At 41.7% G+C, this 21,244-nt stretch overlaps 1 protein-coding gene across 5 annotated transcripts in view; it reads left to right on the forward strand.

Moving 5' to 3' along the window:
* The window catches only part of SPATA13 (spermatogenesis associated 13), a 167,574-nt gene that overhangs the window by 114,613 nt on the left and 31,717 nt on the right, over positions 1 to 21,244 (forward strand). For 4 of the 5 annotated variants that reach the window (XM_009686550.2, XM_009686551.2, XM_068930215.1 and 1 more), the window contains exons 2-4: positions 1,172 to 3,016; positions 16,491 to 16,853; positions 20,192 to 20,336. In XM_009686550.2, the coding sequence (XP_009684845.2) occupies positions 1,172 to 3,016; positions 16,491 to 16,853; positions 20,192 to 20,336 (2,353 nt within the window). The remainder of the gene's footprint in view (positions 1 to 1,171; positions 3,017 to 16,490; positions 16,854 to 20,191; positions 20,337 to 21,244) is intronic. The other variant, XM_009686552.2, reaches the window with a different exon arrangement.

Raw genomic sequence — 21,244 nt, forward strand, 5'->3', positions numbered from 1 at the left:
ACGGGCTTTTGCATCCCCTGCGCGCTGTGGCCATACCCGCGGCTTCCCCGCGCTGCGGGAGGGGAGCCTCCGCCTGCCCCGGCCCCGGCCCCGGCCCCGGCCCCGGCCGCGGCTCGGCGCCCGGCTGCCCCGCTCCTCCCGCCGGCCCGGCAGCTCCCGGCTGTCGAAGAGAGACAAAGAGGCGGCCGGGCGGCCCGGCTAGCTCTTCCCTCGAGCGCAGCGCTTCGTTTTCTCTCGTCGTTTTGGGGGAAAACCCCGCGCAGCCAGTGGCAGGTTCCTGCAGGTGCCACTGACCCTTTGCAGAGGCCGGACGGCTCAGGACCGGGAGGCCCAGGGCTCCTGGCGAGTTGGGCACCGCTGCCGCAGCCCGGCCGCCGCAGGCTGCGCCCCGGCACCGGGGCGCCCGCGGAGGCCTGTCCCGCCGAGCCCTCACGGAGCTTTTCACGAGACGCTCAGAGATCAACTTCTACAGCACATCCCAGGCTCTGCGTCGCTCTCCCAAATTCAAGTTTCGCGTCACGCGATCACCACAGGATAGGCCGTCTTCTAGCGTTTTGTGCTTTTGTATCTTATTTTCTTTGGTTAGGGAAAAATACTTTGTTGTGCCTTCGATTTAACTCAGGTTTACCTGCTAGAGGACAGGCAAGACAGTTGAGGTCATGCAGGTAGCCTTTCAGCTGCAGGAAGCGGTGGGAAAAAGAGTATGGATGCATCCTTTTACTATTATTTGCTTACCCTTTGAGGATTAGGTGGCACTTGATGGATGTGCTCAGTTTGCTGGATGTAAACTGGTCCACACCACGCGCCTTGGATCTCAGCGTTTGAGGAAGCCTGGGCTGGTGGTTGCTGGGGTTCTTTTTTTCTCCAATTTTATTTAGTATTCTAAGGTGGATGTGGCAATAGCAGTACTGAATTGAATAGCTTATTAGGCATTAGGAAAACAAGTACATATTGAAATTATACTGGTCTCTTAAAATGCTAATGAATGTCATTAGACTTTGAGAGAGTTATTAATGTCTTCTCCTCAAAACCATAACATGCCTTTCTTCAGCTAAAAAGAATTCCTTGATTTCGTGTATGTATTTATTTCTGACAATGGGACTCAAGCTTCTTTTAATTGGGGTCTTTTGAGGAAATTTCTCTAATGGCTGCCTTTATTTTCTTGGTGCAGGCAGTGCGGTCTGAGGAGTTCAACTCACCCAGTCAGCGTGAAAGCAAAACAAAACAAGGTGCAGCAAATGAAGGGCAGGCACCAAGGTCCGCTGACGAAGACAGCAATGTAGATTTGAGCTGTCACAGCCTCCGTCTCCATGCATACAGCTTGGAGAGTATGACAACATTTCAGAATGGCTGTGGAAACAGCACCACTGTTACTTGTATAGTTATGGATAATAAAGAGCCCAAAAATCTGACTACCTCAGTCAGCCATAATGGGGGATACAAAACCAGTGACAGTCATGAAGAGGAAATGCAAGATGATAAACTCAGCCCTTCAAAAATCATGCGCTTTTTCTCAACCCCTAGGAAACGGGCCAATTCCAACTCAGAGAGGCCTCGTTCTCTGATTTTGATGGGCAATTCTTCTACGTGGAATGCTTTGTCTTCCATTAGAAAAATGGGATCTTTCAAGAAGTTAAGATCTTCAGTTCTCCAAGGAATTCAAACAAGGGAATGTTCAGATATCTTAAATGAGAACAGTGTAGGAAAACATGGTTCAAACGGGGCAGTGGTGAGAGTTCAGACTAACAGGTATTCCTATTCAGGACCTTTACACGATTTCCAGGATGCAGTGGATGGTTTAGCTTCTGATTGCTCCGATGCTGAGGAAAGCGATGATTCTTTTCTGAGGAATACTCATCGCTCACGCAGCATCAGGCGAGCTTATGGTGTTGGCCGCATAAATTTACTAGACGCTGATACAGCTCAGAGTAATCACAACTGTACTAAGCCAACATCTCCTGTCATCTCGGAGCCAAAGATCTGTGAAATTTTAGTGAAAGATTCTGAAAACAACAGGATCATCTATCGGAGAAGCAAAAGTTCAGATAATTTAAACTTCCTGAAAAAAAGCTCATTCAAACGAAAGTCCACCTCAAACCTCACTGACCTCAAGGTTGCAAATGAAAAACAAATGCCACAAAGGACAGTAAGTGCTCCTTCTGCTGACTTGGACAAAACCAGTGGAAACCCTGAGAGGAGGTCCAAACGATGGAAGAGCCCTATCAGGGCAAAGGATTTTGACCGAGTTTTGAAACTGGTAAGCAACGTCACAGATGTGGCATGGAAGAAGGATGGCCCTAGGAGCACAGCTCCTTCTCCTGGTGACCAGTCCCAGAGAACAAGGCCAAACAGCAGACTGCACGATGACTATTCGCGCAGGGTATCCAGTAGCACAGATCATGACAGAAAGAGGTGCACCTCCGCAGCATCTAGCCCCGACTCCACCTTGCCTGGAACACCTTCTCTGCAAAGCCCCACAGTCCCTCCAGATAAAGAGGCTGAAATGAACGTAGCTGGTGCTGAAGACAAAAGCCTTGGGACATCATCAGGTATCCTAGATTCTGGTGCTGAAGACAAAAGCCTTGGGACATCATCAGGTATCCTAGATTCTGTCAGCTTATCACCTACTCCGAATGACATTAGTCCATTTCCTAATGAGGTGTTTTATACGGACTCCAATGAACCAAAAACCACCCGCCAGTTTACATATGAAGCTGAAAATGTTCACGTTCCTGTCAGGCCAACTACTCCAAAACCTCAAAGTCCCAGTGCAGAGAAGGTCAAGTGCAATATGAGTTTCCAGTGCCCAAACCATCACAGCACATTATCCCTGAGCTCAATGGAAAGCGAGGAGAGAATGGAGGTGCCTGGGCCGAAGCTGGGGAGGAATCCTGTTTGCTTCCAGGACTCTGTGCAGACTGTGTACTATGATGATGGAAATGAAGACAGTGGCATAAGCAGTCACTCTCAGCTGAGCCTCAATTTAGCCTCTGGTGCTGAAGAAAAGAAGGAAGAGGTAAGAAAGAAAGCAAACTCCTGTGGAAGTTATATGTATGTGTATCAGGTTTTGGTTTTATTAATGCAAAACAATGCAAAACTACCTGAATACTGATGGATATTGCAGCTTGTTGTTGCTAAAATATGCTGACAGCAATTATTTCTTTTAATATATTCTCTTTGGAAGCTAACGTCAAATTATTTTTCCTTTGTGCATTAATATCAAAGAAAGTTTTGGCAGCAGAGTTATTCATGTGCGTTTTCAATGGCAATTTATTACACCCTGCAGTTACAGCATCTTGTCATGTGGTCTTGACAGATTTTAGCAGCCTAAGCAGGGTCTAGCTGTATTTCTTCTAAGCTGAAAGATCTCTGAAGAAACTGTAGATGTTTAAAATGGTGTTGATTCAATATAAAATACTTGTTCTGTAGAATCCTTGCAGAACGTGGTAATATTTGTAGAGCAGCATGATGTGAAAGATACGGTATAAATCAAACATTCAGCTGTTACCCGTGTTTTCCCTGGGCATTGATGGCCGTGCTGGGCGTAAGCCATTTGGATACTTGCCTGCGTATTTCAAACAGCAGTACTTTACATGATGGGCTTAATATGTTGCCACTGACAAGTTGGAGAAGATATCAGCTCTTCCGTGCTCCTCATTTATAATTTCACACCGTGAGTAGATGGTGGATGTACTGCAGCATCTCTGAGGTAAGTTTGGGGCATAAACCTGTGCCATCCTCTAAAAAACACTATGGAAAAAAGCGTGTGGGTTGGCCCTGGAGCAGGTGCAGTGATTTGGCAGTGCCAGTGAAGAGCTGTCAGAAGTGTCCTGCACCAGTTTGAATGAACGTGGCTCACCTCTGCCCTACAGTACGCGGTAATGTGGCTTTGTGCTACTTAGCGTGATCTAGCACAGATCGCTGGGAAAATTACACCAGCAGAAAAATCTCTCTGGATCTGTTTAAATATGAAAACCATTTACAAAGTAAAATGGATGAATCTTTTAAGCCACCTCAAATTGACTAAAAGTTTCTCATATGTGAGGTGTAAGTGAGAAACAAAAGCTGTTATCGGCTGTTATTGCTGTTGCTCAAGCTTCAGCCTTTCATGCTGTATTGTCTTATAATGTATGTGAAGCCATCTTACTTTTTAAAGCCTGGCCTGGTTTTTCCAAACTAAATATAAACAGTTACAGAGGTTATAAATGTAGGCATTCTGCTGGAGAAAAACAAGTTTATTTACTATGATGCTTGCAGCTACAGTAAGATTTGAAAAATAAATGAAACGTGCATCGGTGTGGGGGCTCTGGGATTATTCCTCATCTTGAGTCCCAGAGCTACCATATTTGTCTGTCTTTCTTTAAAAATTCTCACTTCAAGAGTATATGTAAGGAGATGCTCTTCCGCTGCCAGAAGACAGGAGAGCCCTAGTGTGTACATATGTTGATCGGATTTCTCAGGAATAAAGTGGGGAGGTAGTTCACTGGTAGAATTAACGCTACTCATCTACCATCTAGTGGTGATCTGTGTTCATGACACGATCAAGCGAAATCCAGCTTGTTCCTCCCTCCCCTTGGTTCCCAATAAATCAGTACTGCCTTTCGGAAGTTTTTAAATGGGTGTGTACATTGGTTGGATAGAAGTTACCACAGTTTTAGTTTTAACACTATGATCTATTATTACATAGCATGAACTTTAAACTTCCTCTTTATATTATATTGTAGATGAATTGTCAGTGCAGTGCAGTGCTCTCTTCAGTTGTCTAAAATATGCATTGTGCGCTGGTGGCAGCTCTGTGTTTGTATAGAGGACTCATGGCAGTGTAGGATGGAGCTGGAGGGAGATGGCACCCGAGGGAGGGAGTCCTTCCATCCCTAGGGCAGCACTAAGGGTCCGCTGCCCACCTTCCTCCACTGCCAGCACGAGCACCCCATCGAGCGTCTGCGGGCTGTGCCAGAATGACTGCATCCACCCACATGCTGCACCTGCATCCAGCCCTGGTCCCAAAAAGCAACATCGCTTTTGGAGGTGGATGCAGGCGTGGACCAGAAACGGGAGCTGTGCAGGGCCATGTTTACTGCTGTCTTAGTGCACGAGGAGTGCAAACGCCCTGCCCTCTCTGGTGCCCAGGTGTGTCCTCATCCACGCACAACCCCAAAGCTGTAGCCCTCAGGGTGGATATGAACTAGAGAGTGATATCTCTTCTCATTTCCAATTCTTTGGAGGGTTTCCTTGCTCATTGACTTCTCTGTTACAGCATGCTTCCCTCAGCATGGAGGCAGCTTGGTACCAAAGATTCAGTCTCTTTATGCCAGGAATTTTTCTAAATTGGAGTTTATTCAGCCCACAGGCACTTCTGTGATTGCCATATATTCAAAAATGAGGTAATTGGGATCTGAACTTTTGGCTAGACTTGTTTTTGACTCTACCTTACACCTCCGCATTACAGAACTGTATGCACCCAGAAAATTGTTTTTGTGACAGTCATTCTGAGCAATCATTTGAAATGTAATGCTGAGCAATGCAAATCCAAGATTTTTAGGACTTTATCTGAACCTGAAATACACTGTGTTGACAGACAAATCTTCACAGTTTGCACATTTCATGTATTTCCTTGTTATATGTATTCTATGTAAAAAACAGCATATATTCCAGTATAGCCACTAAAAACTCTCTGTGGCTTGGAGACCTAGTTTAATGCAAAGGTTACACTGTGCTAGTTGGCCTCAAACCTGCTCTCCTTTAAGGACTGGCTTCAGTAGTTGGAAACAAAACTAGTTGATTCCCTTACCCGCTTGTCTAGTAGATTAATTGGCAAATGAAGTCTTTGAGACTTTGTAAATCTCCATTTATTCCCAAATGTGGAAACTGAGTGTTTCCACCCTGTATTTCCCCAACAGCAGTATTCACACTAAGGCATATATCCATTTGCTTGAATTGCTGTTGTTGGTTTTTTTTTTTTTTCCAACGTGATTCGGGCTTGAGATCCTGTCCCTGCCATCATGTTATTGGTATCACCTCAATGCAAGACGTACTGAAGTAGTTCAGGTGTTTGTCCATCCTGGTGGTTGGTCCTGCCAGGGGTGGCTTCCTGGAGAAGAGGTAATTAAAGGGAGCAAGGATCCACGGCTCAGCTGCTCCTGAACTGCTGAGGCGTGAGTCACGCAAGCTTGTCTGTCACAGCCTGTGCTTCCTCAGTCTTTGCTTTATGCCAGTGTCACTTGCATGCAACATGTTGATTTTAAATAGCACCAAGAGACGATTAAGTACAATTTTTGTGTTTAGATTGTTTTCCATTGTCTTTACTTTCCTGAAGGAGAGCCCCATATTACTGTACATAATGAAAATTTAAAGCCTTTGCTTTGGCCAGGCATGTGTCAGCTGCTAAGCTACCTAAACAAAACGCTCTTCCGAATTTGTTACAAAAGAGAAAATCAGATATTGCCTAGTCTTTCACAAGCTCTTAAGTTGCTTTTTAAGTTACTATTTACGTCTGCTATTCAAGTTGCCTTGCTGGCATCTGGCTTCATGGTACACTAGGCTTTTTATAACTTAAATACAGCACCTTATCTGCCTATCTGTAAGCGAATGATAAATTTAAATTAGAGTGATAATTTAGAGAGGTAACTCTGCTGTAGTTAGAGTTGAGTCACATTTCATTTTAAGTGCTGTAAGATCCATCTGCTGACTTATTTATGTTCATTACCTTTGAAAGTCAATAGCCCCAATTAACCCATGTAGTGCCATCCCTGAAGCTCTGCTGTGTCCAGAGCCGTCTGGCTGTCCCAGCACACTGTCACACACTGCTGGGCTTCTGCTGCTGTTCTGCTCATTCCCATACAGGTCTCTGGACTTTGAACATTGAGTGCAAATGGCTTAATTTGGAGGAGAACTTATGGAGGAAAAGAGGAAGAAGAGCTGTAGGGATGGGAATATGGAGAGGATTCAGCTCTGTCCTCACTATTCGTCCTCCCTACTTCTTGCTTCAAAATATGTCCTCACAGCGAAGGAGCAAAGGGGGAAGGCTGGGTATAAACATGTTCAATGCACACAATGAGCATATAACAGCCGGGAGCTGAGAAGGGGCATACTTGGTGCATAACGCAAGCTCACAAGCGCTGCAGGACTGGGCATGAGCACATTTGCTGATGTTCAGCAGTTTTCACCTCTCAGAACTGTTACTTTTGGATGTATTCATCTCCAGGTTGAATGACTGCCTCTCTTGGATTAAAGTAGGAGATAGGCATATTAAAATGCCTAATGGGAGAACACTTCATTTTAGGGATATGAAGCCCATAATACATGCAAAAAAACCTGTGGAGTTGTTTTGCGTTTACCCAACTTGTTTCCCTAACACAATTTAGAGTGCGGCTTAATCAGCTTAACCTCTGCAAGTGAAAGTGTGATTAATTATGAAGAACAGTCAGGAAAAGTAAATAGGGGTAGGAGCTTCTTAACCTAGTTTTGCTACTAGGAGGCTTGTAATTTGGAATAGCATCCCTCAGTGCCTTAGTGACACCGGGGTCTGAAAACAGGGCAGAGGGCACTGTGATCAGCTCACGCCATCATCCCCGAGCGCCAATGACTGTTTAATTCAGACTAAGTGACACTGGACTCGCGCTAAACCCTGAGCTATTCTGTACAAACCTGAGTGCATTTACACAGTGTTTCCACCCATCACAGTTGCTCAGAGAAATACTTCCAAGAGAGCTCGCCCAGAGCAAAACCAGAAACCACCGTGCATTGCTGCAAACCCGAACGACAGAACTGATCACTGAAATGAGGCAGAGCAGAGCCCTTGGACGACACATATATCTTCCTGCCTTCCTGTTACAGCAAAAAGCTTCCAACCAGCAAAGTTTTTCTCCCATTCAATACAGCCCGTAATCATTTGTTGCTCTGTCCTGTACAAGGGAAAAGAAAAACGCTGAGGCAGTGGGGACGGCCACTTGGATTCCAGATCAGGTTAAATTTTAGACCAGTAAATGTGCAGTGCTGAATGAAATTGGCCATTCCTGAGCACCAGGAGAATAAAACAGGGGTTATTGCCCTCCCTGCAAAGGGTCTGTGGATGCTAAAGGGGGGATTCAGGAGGACTCCATTGCAGTTAGCTCTGAGAAAGCTTCTCCCTTTCCAGACTACCGTCACGCTCCCCTGCCTTTCCAAAGAGCTTTTGATATTTGATTCTGCTCTAGCTCCCTGCTGACATGTCAGTAATACCCAGGCGCTGCTTGCCCTGTGATCACGAGCAGCAGTACCCCAGAGAGTAGAACAGCGGTTCTGGCAAGGTAATTCAGTTTACATGTAGAGCAGAGCGTGGGACTGTCAGTACTGAAAATCCTGCTCAACTTAAGGAGGTTGCAATGTCCAAACTGAACACCGGCAGCTTTACAGGTTTCCCTGAGTCACCTGTGTTTTCACCTGCTGGCATCCAGAAGCTGCCATGTTGCTCAGCTGACAGAGGCTGAACTCCCAAGCGAGGTGTTGTGGTGCGCTGGAAGAGTTGCTGAGCGCTGGGAGTACATGGAGCACAGCAGGCTCGAATCTTCTCAATCCAGGCTCAACCACACTGGCCTCACCCTTATGCAATGGTGTAGGAAGTGATAGTTTGCAAACATAAAAGCCCAAAGCGACTCCACCCCGGACGTGGGGACGGCTGCTGGGACCTGCCAGTGGCTGGGCTTGGGCTGGGGTAAGGAGGCTGTGCCCTAGGCGGACGGCAAGAGGGGGGAATCAGGGGGCCTCGACACTGGAGCCAGGCTCAGACATCTAAAGGACTGTGTGGCGTTTTATGTGTGCTTTTTTTACATGAAGTTCTATTTTCAGACTGTAGTTATCATCTGGCTTTTGAGGTTGCCCAAAGGATATTATAAAGATAGCAGACAGCCTGGAAAAGAAATGTGTTTGTTTTACTAAATAAAAAGGAAAATTTTTTTTTCGGTGGTGTTACATGATTTGGAATATTCCGAGTGTTGATTTACAAAATTTAGGGATTATTAATGCCTATACATCTTCTAAAGGGGCAGTACTACTTCACTCCAAAGAGGCAGTACTACTTCACTATATACTGCACGCTTACTGTTCTAATTTAGGTACCAAAGTAAAGAAGAAGCAGGGTTAGAGCTTCATCCAACAATCCCCAAGTGTCCGCCATCTGAAAACTAGTGGGAACAGTTTTCTGGTTTTAGCATGATTGCATTTTCATGTGACTGATGAGACTATTTCTGCAGAGCGAATTTATTGCCTGCAAACTCCCATATGCCAGTCAGAAACGTATGTTAGCTACACTTGTTTTTGGAAGCGAGTTAATGTCAGAAATGAGGATGAAGGAAATCCTTGAGGTTCAAGAACAGATTTGAGAGTCATGAGATTCATGTGTCATTTCCAGTCCAGCTGTATGCTTCCTGTGTGATTTAAATTGCTTAACTGCTTTGTGTCTGCTCCTTATCTGTGAAATGTGAATATTATGAAGGTGGCTCATTAATCTTTGTAAAGCACTTTGCTTGGATGGAAAGCATTATGCTTGTTGATTGCGATAAGCATGCTTTCAAGGATCAGGTTAAATAAAGCAAACCTGCATTAAAAATGCCTTAGAAATCCAGGGCCAAATTTTGTTCGTGCTTGTACCCATATAAGCCCATTTTTTAATGGTGTTTTATAGGTCTGTTGTTAGTTAAATGATTGCAATTGTTTTCATGTCAACAAATCCCCAGGGCAGAATTAAATGTATTTTTTTCTAAGCAATGGCAACTTCTAAAAATGTGTGTTTTACAATAGTAGCTTGTTTTGCGAGTGCGGACTAATTTTACCATATTGCAAAGCATGGTGAGCTAGGAGCTCATACTAATATAGTGTAGTAGTATTCCTGTAGGAGTCCTGCTTTGAGGCAGTGCTTTGCAAATTTTTAAAATAAGGGCCCACCCTATTTGAAAAAAATGCACAGATTATCTTGCTATAGTGATTTTAATGTCCAACCAAATAAAATTAATGCTAAATTTTGAATGTAGCTTTATTACTGTCATTTATTCTGCTTTGCTTGTTTATATAGGTATAAATACATATGGTATACGTAAATACGTACAGGATAGATAATCAATGAATTTATTTAGTGTCTTCTCAAAGGTTAATGAAAAGAAAAGATGTTGCTGGTAGAGGAGGCGCAGGAATGGAAAGAATGAGGATATAGTCCATTTTGCATTCAACTAGAAAGGAATACAAGAATATTTTCTTTCTGTAAGTGAACTGAACTGGTTTATTAATTCTGGTTATCTTATGATAAAAGATGCAAAGACTAACTGGATCAGTATGTTTTTCTGCCATCATTTCTATGGTAACAGCTGTTACGATGTTACCACTGTTGAAAATGTTTAAGTCTTGTTGGAGCAACAGGGAAAAACTGAGCTCTGTAAGACTTTAGGATGTTTTTATGAAATTTGGAAGAAAAGCGGTAACTGTTTGTTCTCTGGAAGGCTGTACTGTAGCCAGAGTCTAATAATCTCTGTGACTGTTGCAGTAGTGTGCAAATAAAAATATTGATCATGTCCATGAAACATATAGTAACCTTCTGACCTCTGCTAGTGGTGATGATAAATGAGCTTCAAGTCATGTTCTTGGCTGCTATTTAGCAACATGAAAAAGTGCAAAGGTTACCTTTTATCATGTAACTGGGTGGAGACTTGTTGCCTGAACTTTTACTCCTTAAGTGAAGGTGATAAAATTATTTACGAGCGGTAGGTCATGATCGCTTGGTCCTTTACATTTTTGCTAGCTTGTATGACATGAAAAATCACTTTTGATATTCCTACTGATTTCCTAGTGTTTGTCCATTCCTGTTTTATACAGAAACATCAGCTATTTCAGAGTCACCAGTTGTAGTACTAGCATATATTTGTCATTGCTAGCATAGTAAGTTCATAAGTTTTTACGTTAACTCCTGGATGCATACACAAATGTTTATTCATGTTATCAAACACAGAAATATCTACATGAAATAGGACAAATACTGTTTTTTCCATATTAGTACTCCAATATATGCTTTCAAGCCTTGTCATTTTCAGAACATGATTGATTATCCATCACAAGTTTTCACTGAAAATATGTAGTAATCGAGGCTGAAACTTCTCAGCCTGCTCTTTTTTTTTTTTTTTGCAATTCATTCTCAGCCAGAATTATTAACTGTCTGATTTACAACACTTTTTTGTAGATTGCATTAGGAAGTGAATATGTATTTCTTGTAAAGGCATTATTAGATTATTATTATCTCCTTTCTTTGAATTAGAAAAAGGCTTCTACAAGAAGCAGCGCGACTTATTGTGGAGTTATGTGGGGGAGAAAAAGACAGATGGGGGGCACTGCTCTAGTGAACAACAGCTTCCAAATATCCTTGAGCAGCAGTTGTGCAGCCCCTGCTTCGTGGGCAGCAGCGCCGTGTCTGCGAGGCGCTGCCGCACCGCTCGCTAGCGGTGCGCTGCCACAGAGGGAAGGCAGGAGGATGCTCTTTCCCGCAGCGAGGGATGCTCACCTGGAGGCACCAACCCACCTGCGAGGTCCGAGCAGATGGCCTGTAGAGACTTTGAAATTCAAACAGTAACCTATACCATGAGGGCCACAGATACATGGCTTTAAGAGAAAATCCACTTTTTTGACCACAAATATGCCTGAGGAACTGCTAATAGCCATGCCATAGACAAAAAAAAGACCCTGTCACATTTTCCTATGTGGCAAGGAAAAACACTTTCTAAAGAGATGAAAGTATCCCCTCATACTGCAAGGCTTGTCTATGTTTATACGTTATGAAGTGTTAATTGCATTAGCACAGTTAGAACAGAACAGAGAGAAATAGAATTAAAAATCCAAATAGGTAATGGTAATGGTAGAAATGCAGATTATTGGGCATGGAATCTCAGTAACGTACACCAGCACAAGCACGTTTATAGAGCTGTGATTTTATTTTCATTTTAGGAAGTTTATTGGCATAACTATATTAGCAAAAGGTTGCACAGACATTGTTAGATGCCAGGATAATGATGGCACCGATACATCAGCCCTCACAAACAGCAGGCTGACCAGCAGTAGTCTGTGTGCAGGGTCAGGTTTATGGCTTGGGCTTTTTCTGCAGTAGAGTTTGTCTGTCAAGTATATGATGAAATATCATTCATGTTTGATATAACCGTGTCAGCAAAAGTCTCCCCATGCAATTTCAAGTACTAGCAAATTTTTACCATTTCACTGATATAAGTTTCATCCATATATGGAACACTTTATCAGTGTTGTATAGGTTAGATCTTATGCTGCTCTGGAGAAGTATCCTTCTCTCCTTGGGCAAAGCTCCATTGGAAGACAATTTTTGGTGCTGAATTTATAAGATACGCAGTGTAATATAGGTAGTAATTGCAGAACTTGGCTCTCATCAGCTAAGCTAAGACTTCAGTGGTTAAGCACCTGGTGCTCATCTTGCTTATTGGTATTAATGAGTAACAGGGAATGCCAACAGCAGTAATAGTCCATTAAATGCAACAGAGTTGTAGCAGTGCCAGATCAAGTTGACTGGGATCATAATCAAGTCCTTGAAGCTGCTCTACCTTGATTGTGAAATTTGCCTGGGCCCAGACGAGGGGAGATTGAGTCAGCTGGTTCAGGGTCCTAGCAGTGTTGCTGGCCGCTCACGAGCTACCTGTGAAAGCTCCCGTTGCTGAATTCAAGTTAACTAAAAGTAGCGGTCTAATGCCATTGGAGATGTAGGGTAGCTAAGACAGCCATGAGAGACACAGCTGGAGAGTATGGCATGGGACTGGTGGGAAAACCCCATCTTGCTGGAGCGGCAGAAGGGACCGAGCAGGATTCCCCTCAGCGCCTAAGGTAACGCTACAACATTTTGGCAGCTGATTCCTGCCCTTGATGCTGGCTCGCTGAATTGCTCTGTAGGCTCCACTGACCCTGTAGTCTGGAGTTCAATTCAGCCTCCTGAACATAGTCATCCGGTGCCATTTGAGTGCCCTGGGCAGTTCCCCCACGTTTGCAGATGCTGCGGCAGGTGGGCTCGAGCCTCCTGTAGGTCCTGCATCATACTTGCATGACGCATGATATGTGCAGATGTTTTAGATCTTCTAGCTCATTGGAAATGGCACCAGGTGCCTGTGTTGAAGCAACAGAATCTCACCCCAGTTTTCTACTGACTACAGAGAGCTTTAGCTTCTAGCTAAAATATAGACACCTGTATTGTAGACATCAAAATTTAGGTGCCTGAACCAGGAGCTGAATCCCACCCTAACTGGTAACGGTGAGTTATTACGCAGGAATGATAGCCAATGAAAATGTAGCCTGGATCTAGGTAAATCTTCATTTAAAATGACGGTATTTGTAGAAATACTGTTGTCATGAAAAGAAAGCTATAGAAATACAATTTAACCAGTACCTCATCTTAGGAATTTAGCTGTGTAGATAATCTTTATTCATGTGCATATAGCGCATATTAGTAGAGCCGTCTGTGCTTGCAGTGTCATAAGAGTCTTAAACAGATGCGATTGAACGGAAGGACAAGATGAATAATCTGTTTTTTGCATAGGTGATGCTGTGCTGTTGCTAAACTAGCAGGTGTGGATTTCAGAAAATCCAGTGGTGACGCACCTTTAATTAGATCTTTAATTCTCAGGAATGTTGAAATTCCTTGAAAATTTGGATCAACACTTTCAGTGCGTGGGTTGGTGCACATTGTGATTTTCATCCCGCATGGAATACCATGTGCATCTCCACCTGTGTCTGAAGGTGTTACTGACAGTAATTGTAGAACGTAAACCTCATTTCACTTATAAGGGCTTAATCAAGAGGCGGTCATTTGAGGTCAGTGAAGCTGCACCAATATAAAGTCAATGATAAGTGAAAATATCCTGAAAATTATTTATTTCTCTGAATTTTTTCACTGATGTCAAGAATCACACTTATGTTTAAGTGTTTGCAATATTGGAGCCTAGGAGTTCAATGCTGGATTTATTCCTACTAATAAGCAGTCACTTGAATAGGTCCTCCTGCTTGAGGAGGCAGGTGGTCACTTGCAGGAATGTGAGGTTATCAGTCTGGTTTCCTCTGATTTTTGCTTTGAGAGGATTATATTTTCTATTATATTAGTATTCTTCAGTGCACACTATATAGCTAAGCTTAAAAATAGAAGTCCTTCAGATCTGTTTATTGCAAAGCAGAGATTAATCTCACTGTCATTTGGATCAGCCACTGTAGGTGGAGTGCTGCAGACGGAGAACAGTCCTTTCTTTGCAAATGTTATTGCTCAAGATAAGGGTGTAAAAAGCAGATTACGAGATGACATGTGACGTATCCTTTCCTCAGTCTAAAAGTACAAGATCATGGGAGGAACTTTGCCTGACTGGTTATACAGAGAGCGTGTTCACATTTGTAGTTCCTAAAGAAAAGACTTTGCAAAACAAAAATATAAAATGACTCTAGTGAACTCCATTCTCAGCCACTGTGTGTGTAGAGATCCTTTACCTGTGTCTGATTCTGAGGTAAGAACCTTATTTAACCTGTGATTTGCTGCTTGAACCACTGAGGAACTGTTTTTAAGGGCTGACTTCGGTTGAGCTGTGTTAGCGCACCAGCTAGGTAGTCGCTCTACTGAATTGCTTTAACTGTTAAAGCCAGCCGTGAGCTAAAGTCTACAGAAGAATTGAAGTGTTACTGGGTGACAGTGTATGCAATAGAGTTCACAGTTTATGCAATTGTGCTATTTAGAATAAATTTCATGTTGTGAGTTAAAGAATTTAATGTAGAACAGTGCACGACTGATAATTTTTCATACCTTAATTGCGGTAATTATGTTAAAATGCTGAATATTTAATAACTCTGCCTACTAAAGTGGTGTATGCAGTGAAATTTGTCCTAAGCCTTTGGTCAGAAAACCAGCAAAATCTGCCCACTGTGAGGTGGCTTTCTAAAAAAGGCTTATCAGAGTTGAACTAGCCTGGCTGAAAGTGGTATGTGGAGAAGAAGGTGACAGACGATAAGGCATCTTTTACAGGCTTCATTATAAAAGGCTGATTCTAGGCAATAGCATTGCTGAATATACAGTGCTTGAAATGCCTTCATCTGGTCTAAAACAGATAAACAAAATGTAGCCAAGCAACAACCGAAATGATGTCTCTATTTTTGGAATACATACTGGCTTTGAACATTTTCATAAATGTATTTAGGAAGTCTAAAGATAGCTTAATAAAGAACTGGGCTGTTTTTTAATTTTTTTAAAAGACGGAATAGGTTCATAATTTGCATGAGAAATTACAGCAGGGTTCACTTGCTCAACAGTGCACTGGAGTTGTCACTTATTCCATCAGACATTCATGCAAGCTGCCACCCAGCCCAGAAACACCCATCTTCCTCTTTCTATTCCTTTTCTACTCGTAATAGATGAGCCAGAAAAAAGTCAAGGAAAACCTGAGAATTTGGAAATTTGAGGGAAAATGGAATGTAAACTTTTGGTAGAATAATTTCTCTCAATAGAACAACTGCAGGAGTTTTACTAGAAAAGTTTAAAGTGAGATTACTCCCAGTGCATTGAAACCCTTCAAAATGTTCTCTCTGACGAGTATTTCAGTTGTGGTTATTTTATTTTCAAACTCGCAGTGCTAGCACCGTTATGACATCTATAGGTTATATAGTTATATGACATCTATATATGGCATCTATATTAACCTCTGTAGGCCAAATTGACTGTTACATAGAAATTTTTCACACACTCATTTTTCAAGAATCTTGTCTGAAACATCAGTTTTCTCCTATATTCATTTTATAATATTATTTCACTGGTTCTACTCTGTTTGGCTAGAACCTTCTTGATCTGACAGAAAACTAGCTTCCCCCTCCCAAAGTGGCTCAGCTTGCTAAACCAATTCACCCATGGCCACATAATCTCTAGATCTGGCACAGGAGAGAGTGAGAGGGAGCGTGTGGTAGGAGAGAGTGGGACTGCCCCTTTTGGCACCAGCTTGGAGTTACACAGGATCATCAAACAATTACACTGCAGCCCTGCGTTTCTGTAGTGCTACTGATTTTCATCGCTGTGTAGAGATAAAGCAGAGGAATACATGTTGCTTGAATTTTTTTAAAGATGTTACATGTAGCATACTCCTTGTGCTCGTGAATAAGGTCTATGAGCACCAGGATGGTATTATAGGACATTAGTCAGTGGATTCAGTGTTTATGTTAGGGCTGGTTGCTACTGCAGAGGTGGTAGTCGACTGAGAGTCTTTTTATTAGCAATGCTATTTGCCTAAGACGTGCTGATGATCAGGTGTTAACCGTAGCACAAACTGCATGTCTTTCTTCTGCAGTTACTCTCTTCTTGAATTGTCAGTTGCATTTATTGTATTTATTGTAACACTTTCTTTTTAGCAATGTTAAATTGATCTGCCATATCAAAAACTCACAAACACTTAAGTGTCAGAAAATTTTGTGGCTTATTTGACTTGTTCACATTTAAAAAGGTTGTTTCTGATGACCACTGGAAGAGGTCCCCAACCCAGGATGAAGAAAAGAGGGACACACAAAAGGTCACCCCCAGGAGATGGGGCTCTGGAAAAAGATCTCGGCCCAGACCTCTCTCAGACTACGGCCAAATGTCAATCCGAAGTTCCTCTATACCAGAAGACGCGGTTGCTGTGGAGTCTCAGAAGACAGACTGCATGGACGGAGAAAATCAGCCAGAATTGGCTTCTGTTGGGTCTATGGGCCAAAGCAATACAGTAGGCTACCACAGAGGGCGAAAAAGAAGACCCATCTCTGTGATAGGTGGGGTGAATTTCTATGGAAGCGGTCCAGCAGAAGAAATAGAAGGTCTCCTGACACAAGTAAGATAAGACATGTGCTCTCTGCAAACTACAACAGACCCTTTCACTTCCTTGTCTCTGTCTTCAGCTTAGAAAATAGAATGGATGATTCCTTTTCTTTCCTCCCTGTTGTCAAGCTGATGTCATATACTTACAATTCTGCTTTCCTTGTCACTAATTACTTTGCCTTGTTGTTGAAAGACGAAACAGCATGGAATAAAACTGATACTGACTTTGGGATAATCTTGTTCGTACTGTAAATTAATCTTATTTCTTTCTTGGAATGCTCATTATTTCTAGCATTGGTTTATAAGAGCTCATCTGTGTATAATGCAGCTGTGTATTTAGTCACCTTACAGTGTATCAGCCCCGAGGAACACTTGCATACAAACACGATAAATATGAAATTGGATTATTTAAAATTCTCCAAAAACAGGCCTGATCAAAACCTATGCTGTTAGCTGTGGTATTCAAAAACTTGGTATTGGCATACAAAGCACACTTAAAACTAATAAGGAAGCTGCTTGAGAAAATTGTTAATGTGAAATTAAGAAATTAATGAAATAAAGAAAGAAGCTAAGAAAACTGGTAATGTAAAAAAGAAATGGAGTCCTTCCGGGACTAATGTTGCTTGCTCAAATATGCCTATTCGTATACTGCTAAGCGGACTTGATGGAACGTAGGGAGGCTGTAAGAGAATAGTGGTTCAGTTTGTAGTTGACCGGTACTTGTATATTTACTTGCCATGTCTGTTGCCTTAGCTAAGAGATCAAAAAATAAAACCTTTAGATAAAGATAAAAATAGCTCCTTTTTTTTTTCTGAGTTCTCTGAACTGAGCTGGTACAATGCGTAGAGAAATCTCCTTTTCTGGTGCTAGTGGTGGACCTCTTTTGTAGTCAGTTATAGAGCTTCACTCTCAAGGGCTTTTTGTAAGGCTGTGTTGATCAGGAGTTCTCCGCTTTACCAAAAACTTGGAGGACTCCCACCCAAAGCAATGCTTGAGTTGATTAAGCGACAAAAAAAGAAACAGTATTTACATCCTAAAAAATTGTGAAGCTGTCTCATTCCAGTGGTTATTAATGGCATTTGAATCCTCTTAATCTTCCTCATGCTGCTCAGCCTCCTGCTGGGAAGTTCAAGGCAGTATCATTCATGGTACAGTACTCCCCCGACTGAAATCAAATGCTGACACAATGATAGGATTTTCAGTCTCCTGGGGAAAGTAATTTTTAACCTGAACATTTTTATTGCTGTGTTGCACATTTTTTCTTTATACTTCCTTGATGAAAAATGGATCCTGAAGTCTATACCAGCAAAACTCCAACTCAAGCCAGTGAAAGTTTTACCTAGGCAGAGGCAATAGTTTCAAACCCTATGCAGTTGGTATATTGTTTCATTAATTTTATCAATACTTATGCCTATAGGGCAGAAAAAGGAAAACTTATTATCATAAATTGTAAGCCATCTTAATGAGGAATAATAGGTGAATTTCAAGGGAAGCGCTTTCTGAGATTGCAAGAGTAATCAACCAACTTTGAAAGGTGTCGCATACATTTTGACCTGCATTAAGAGTACTAGCAATAAATTGTCTTTAAAACAACCCAAACAATCTTTGCTGTACTGTAAAAGTTATTAAGCAACATCCAAGCCCTTAATTTACCGATGAAAACAAGTAAGTCTCTTTTCAAAGCTTGCTCGCATCAGTTTATGAACTAACTAAAGAACATACATCAAGTAAGTCAGCTAGTTGAGTAGACTCTACTTGTTCTGATGTTGCAAGGATGTTTGCTGCTCCTATAGTTAGCTGGGGCAGCTGCCATGAGGCTGGGATTAGATAAATGTATTGCTGAGACACGACGGTCAAGGACAAAACTATGGAGGGTCCCCACCAAGGGCACAGTTTCATGCCCGATGTTGGCCATCCAAGCCTGCCACTGAAAAACAGCAAATCCTTCTTGGGCTGTGGAAGGAATCTGGATTGAAGCCTTACAAGAAAATTTTAATTGCCCAGAAATAAGTATATATGTTGTTTAACATAATTGGCCAATTACTTGCTTAAAGTTAATTGGCATTGCTCCTATTAGCTATTTGATGCAATATATTGGACTTATTTTGCGTGCTGTGATTCAGCGATAGGATCCTGATATATTGCTAAAACACTCAGGAGAGGAGGTTTAGAGAATGAGGTTATAGTTATATTAAAATACACGTTGAGGTTTTTTGACAGTCATATTTAGAAAGTAAATTTGTAGCTAAAACGTAAAAAGGCCTAATGAACCAGGAATATATGTGCTAAGGGTATTTTATACAGAACTTTCAAAGACTGATCTTCACCTTGGTGATTTTTTCTTAACTGCAGTTTTCTTAACCCAGGGGAATATTTTAAAAGTATAATGCTAATTCCTTCTTTATTATGTTTTGTTATGGTCTGACAGCTTACGTGTGAGAAAAAATTTTCAAACAATACTAAATCATTGGTTTCATAACAGTGCATCAGCAGGTAGTTCATAAAAAAAACAAAAAACCCAGCCTGGTGTTTCAGGTTGTTTGATTGAAGGGCCTATGAATACTAACAACGAAAGACTAAGGGAAGATGTAAAGAATATTTTCTTTGCAGTTCAAATGAAGAGGTTTTGCTGTTTAGTGTGGGATGTTTATGCAAGGTCATTAAATCTGGCTAATAGAAGAGTAGTTCAGAGACAATGTGAAATTCAAACAGTGGTGGTAGGCTCTCTAATCATAATTAGATAAATGAAAGGTTCAACTAAAGAAAATGGCTTCCAGGTAAAGTTATGAGTAAATTTGATACTATCTCTTTTTAATGAGACTCCTGAGATCTTCTAAGCATTTAAACAACTATTTTTGGCTTCCTTGTAGAACGTGCTTATTTTACTTAAAAGCAAGACGTTTATTTGAAGAAAGAAAGCATCCCAGGAAATGAGCACAACTTCCCACTCTGGAGTTTTTTGTCATTTTCTCACCATGGGGTTTTTCTTCAGTTGCATATTTACAATGGCAATCTGCATCGTGCAAACCATTGTGGAATCAGTTAGATTCCAGAGCATTTAGGCATAGAGCATTACAAGCTGAAAATTATTAGAGCGTATTTGATCAACCAGAAGGTTATGGAGCTTTTAATAAAATGGAGAACCGTAACGTTATCAAATATTGACTGTGATGATGATGGATATGAAGCGCAGTGTTTAAACGATGGCATAGGTGCTTGAAGTAGGGATGTTTACTGCCCTGTAATGAGCTAGAGTATCTGAAAGAAGCTCATTTCATGCAGGTGTTTTACTCAGTTCGACTTGCTCGTAGCGCTGGTTATTAATACTGGATTTTCATTTCTTCTCTGTAGGCAGCAGCACGGCCACCTGTGCCAGCACACCAGGTCCCCCCGTACAAAGCCGTTTCAGCCAGGTTCCGGCCGCTCACCTTTTCACAGAGTACCCCTATCGGCCTCGATCGAGTTGGGCGACGGCAGCAGATGAGAACATCTAATGGTAAGATGTGCAAGTCTTTATAACTTTCTAGAACGCAACTTTGTAACCCAACTTGGTCAGGAAATACATTATAGTTTGGCCAAAAAAAAGAAGGGTGCAAACATATGCAGGGACAATGTAGTGCACAATTTAGCTGCCTTTTCTTTATAACTTTCTCATTAGGAGCTTTTCTGGCTGTGTGCATGTAAAACTCATTTATCACATCCAGTGATTGATAAATTTCTATGATTTATTCTTCTATACAACTTGCACTCCTGTATTTTCCACTTTCTATATTCAAATAATTTCCTACAGATAATAATAGAATATGAAGGACATAAGGCCGAAAATGTTTTAGTTCATACCTCAACCATGGACATTTTACCACTACAAGGAAGTATGCTAATACTACACAAGTATTTTAATTTTTTTCATTCATTCAGCTTAATTTAATAGATAGGAAAATATTATATAATCAAAGAGTTTGCTCCAAAGAATTGTATGGACTTGCAGGTGCTTACTCAAGGGTGACTATAGACCAACCAAGTTTCTGGTACATGAAGGACAGATTCTTGGAAAAGATTGCTTTTTAGGAAGCATTACCTTTTATCTGACTCTCTGATATGCCCTGTGTATTTTTTCTTTAATTCCGTTTACTGTTAGCATGCCATGCTATCTTGAGTTAATAGAAAGGCATATCTAGTATTAGTGGAACATTTCTTGGCAGGTGATACTAGAAAAAGCTGGGTTAGTACCATTTGTCTTCTTTTGGACCATCATCTGAAGCATCTGAGCATCGTCTGAAGACTTATTCATGTTTCACTGACAAGGGTCATAAATAAAAGCACAATTTTCACTTGAGATCCTTCACAGTTAATAGTGATGAGATCACTAACGGGAACCTTCGTTCTGCTTCTCTGTGCATGGAA

Source organism: Struthio camelus, chromosome 1, assembly GCF_040807025.1.
Source record: "Struthio camelus isolate bStrCam1 chromosome 1, bStrCam1.hap1, whole genome shotgun sequence".
NCBI lineage: Eukaryota > Metazoa > Chordata > Aves > Struthioniformes > Struthionidae > Struthio > Struthio camelus.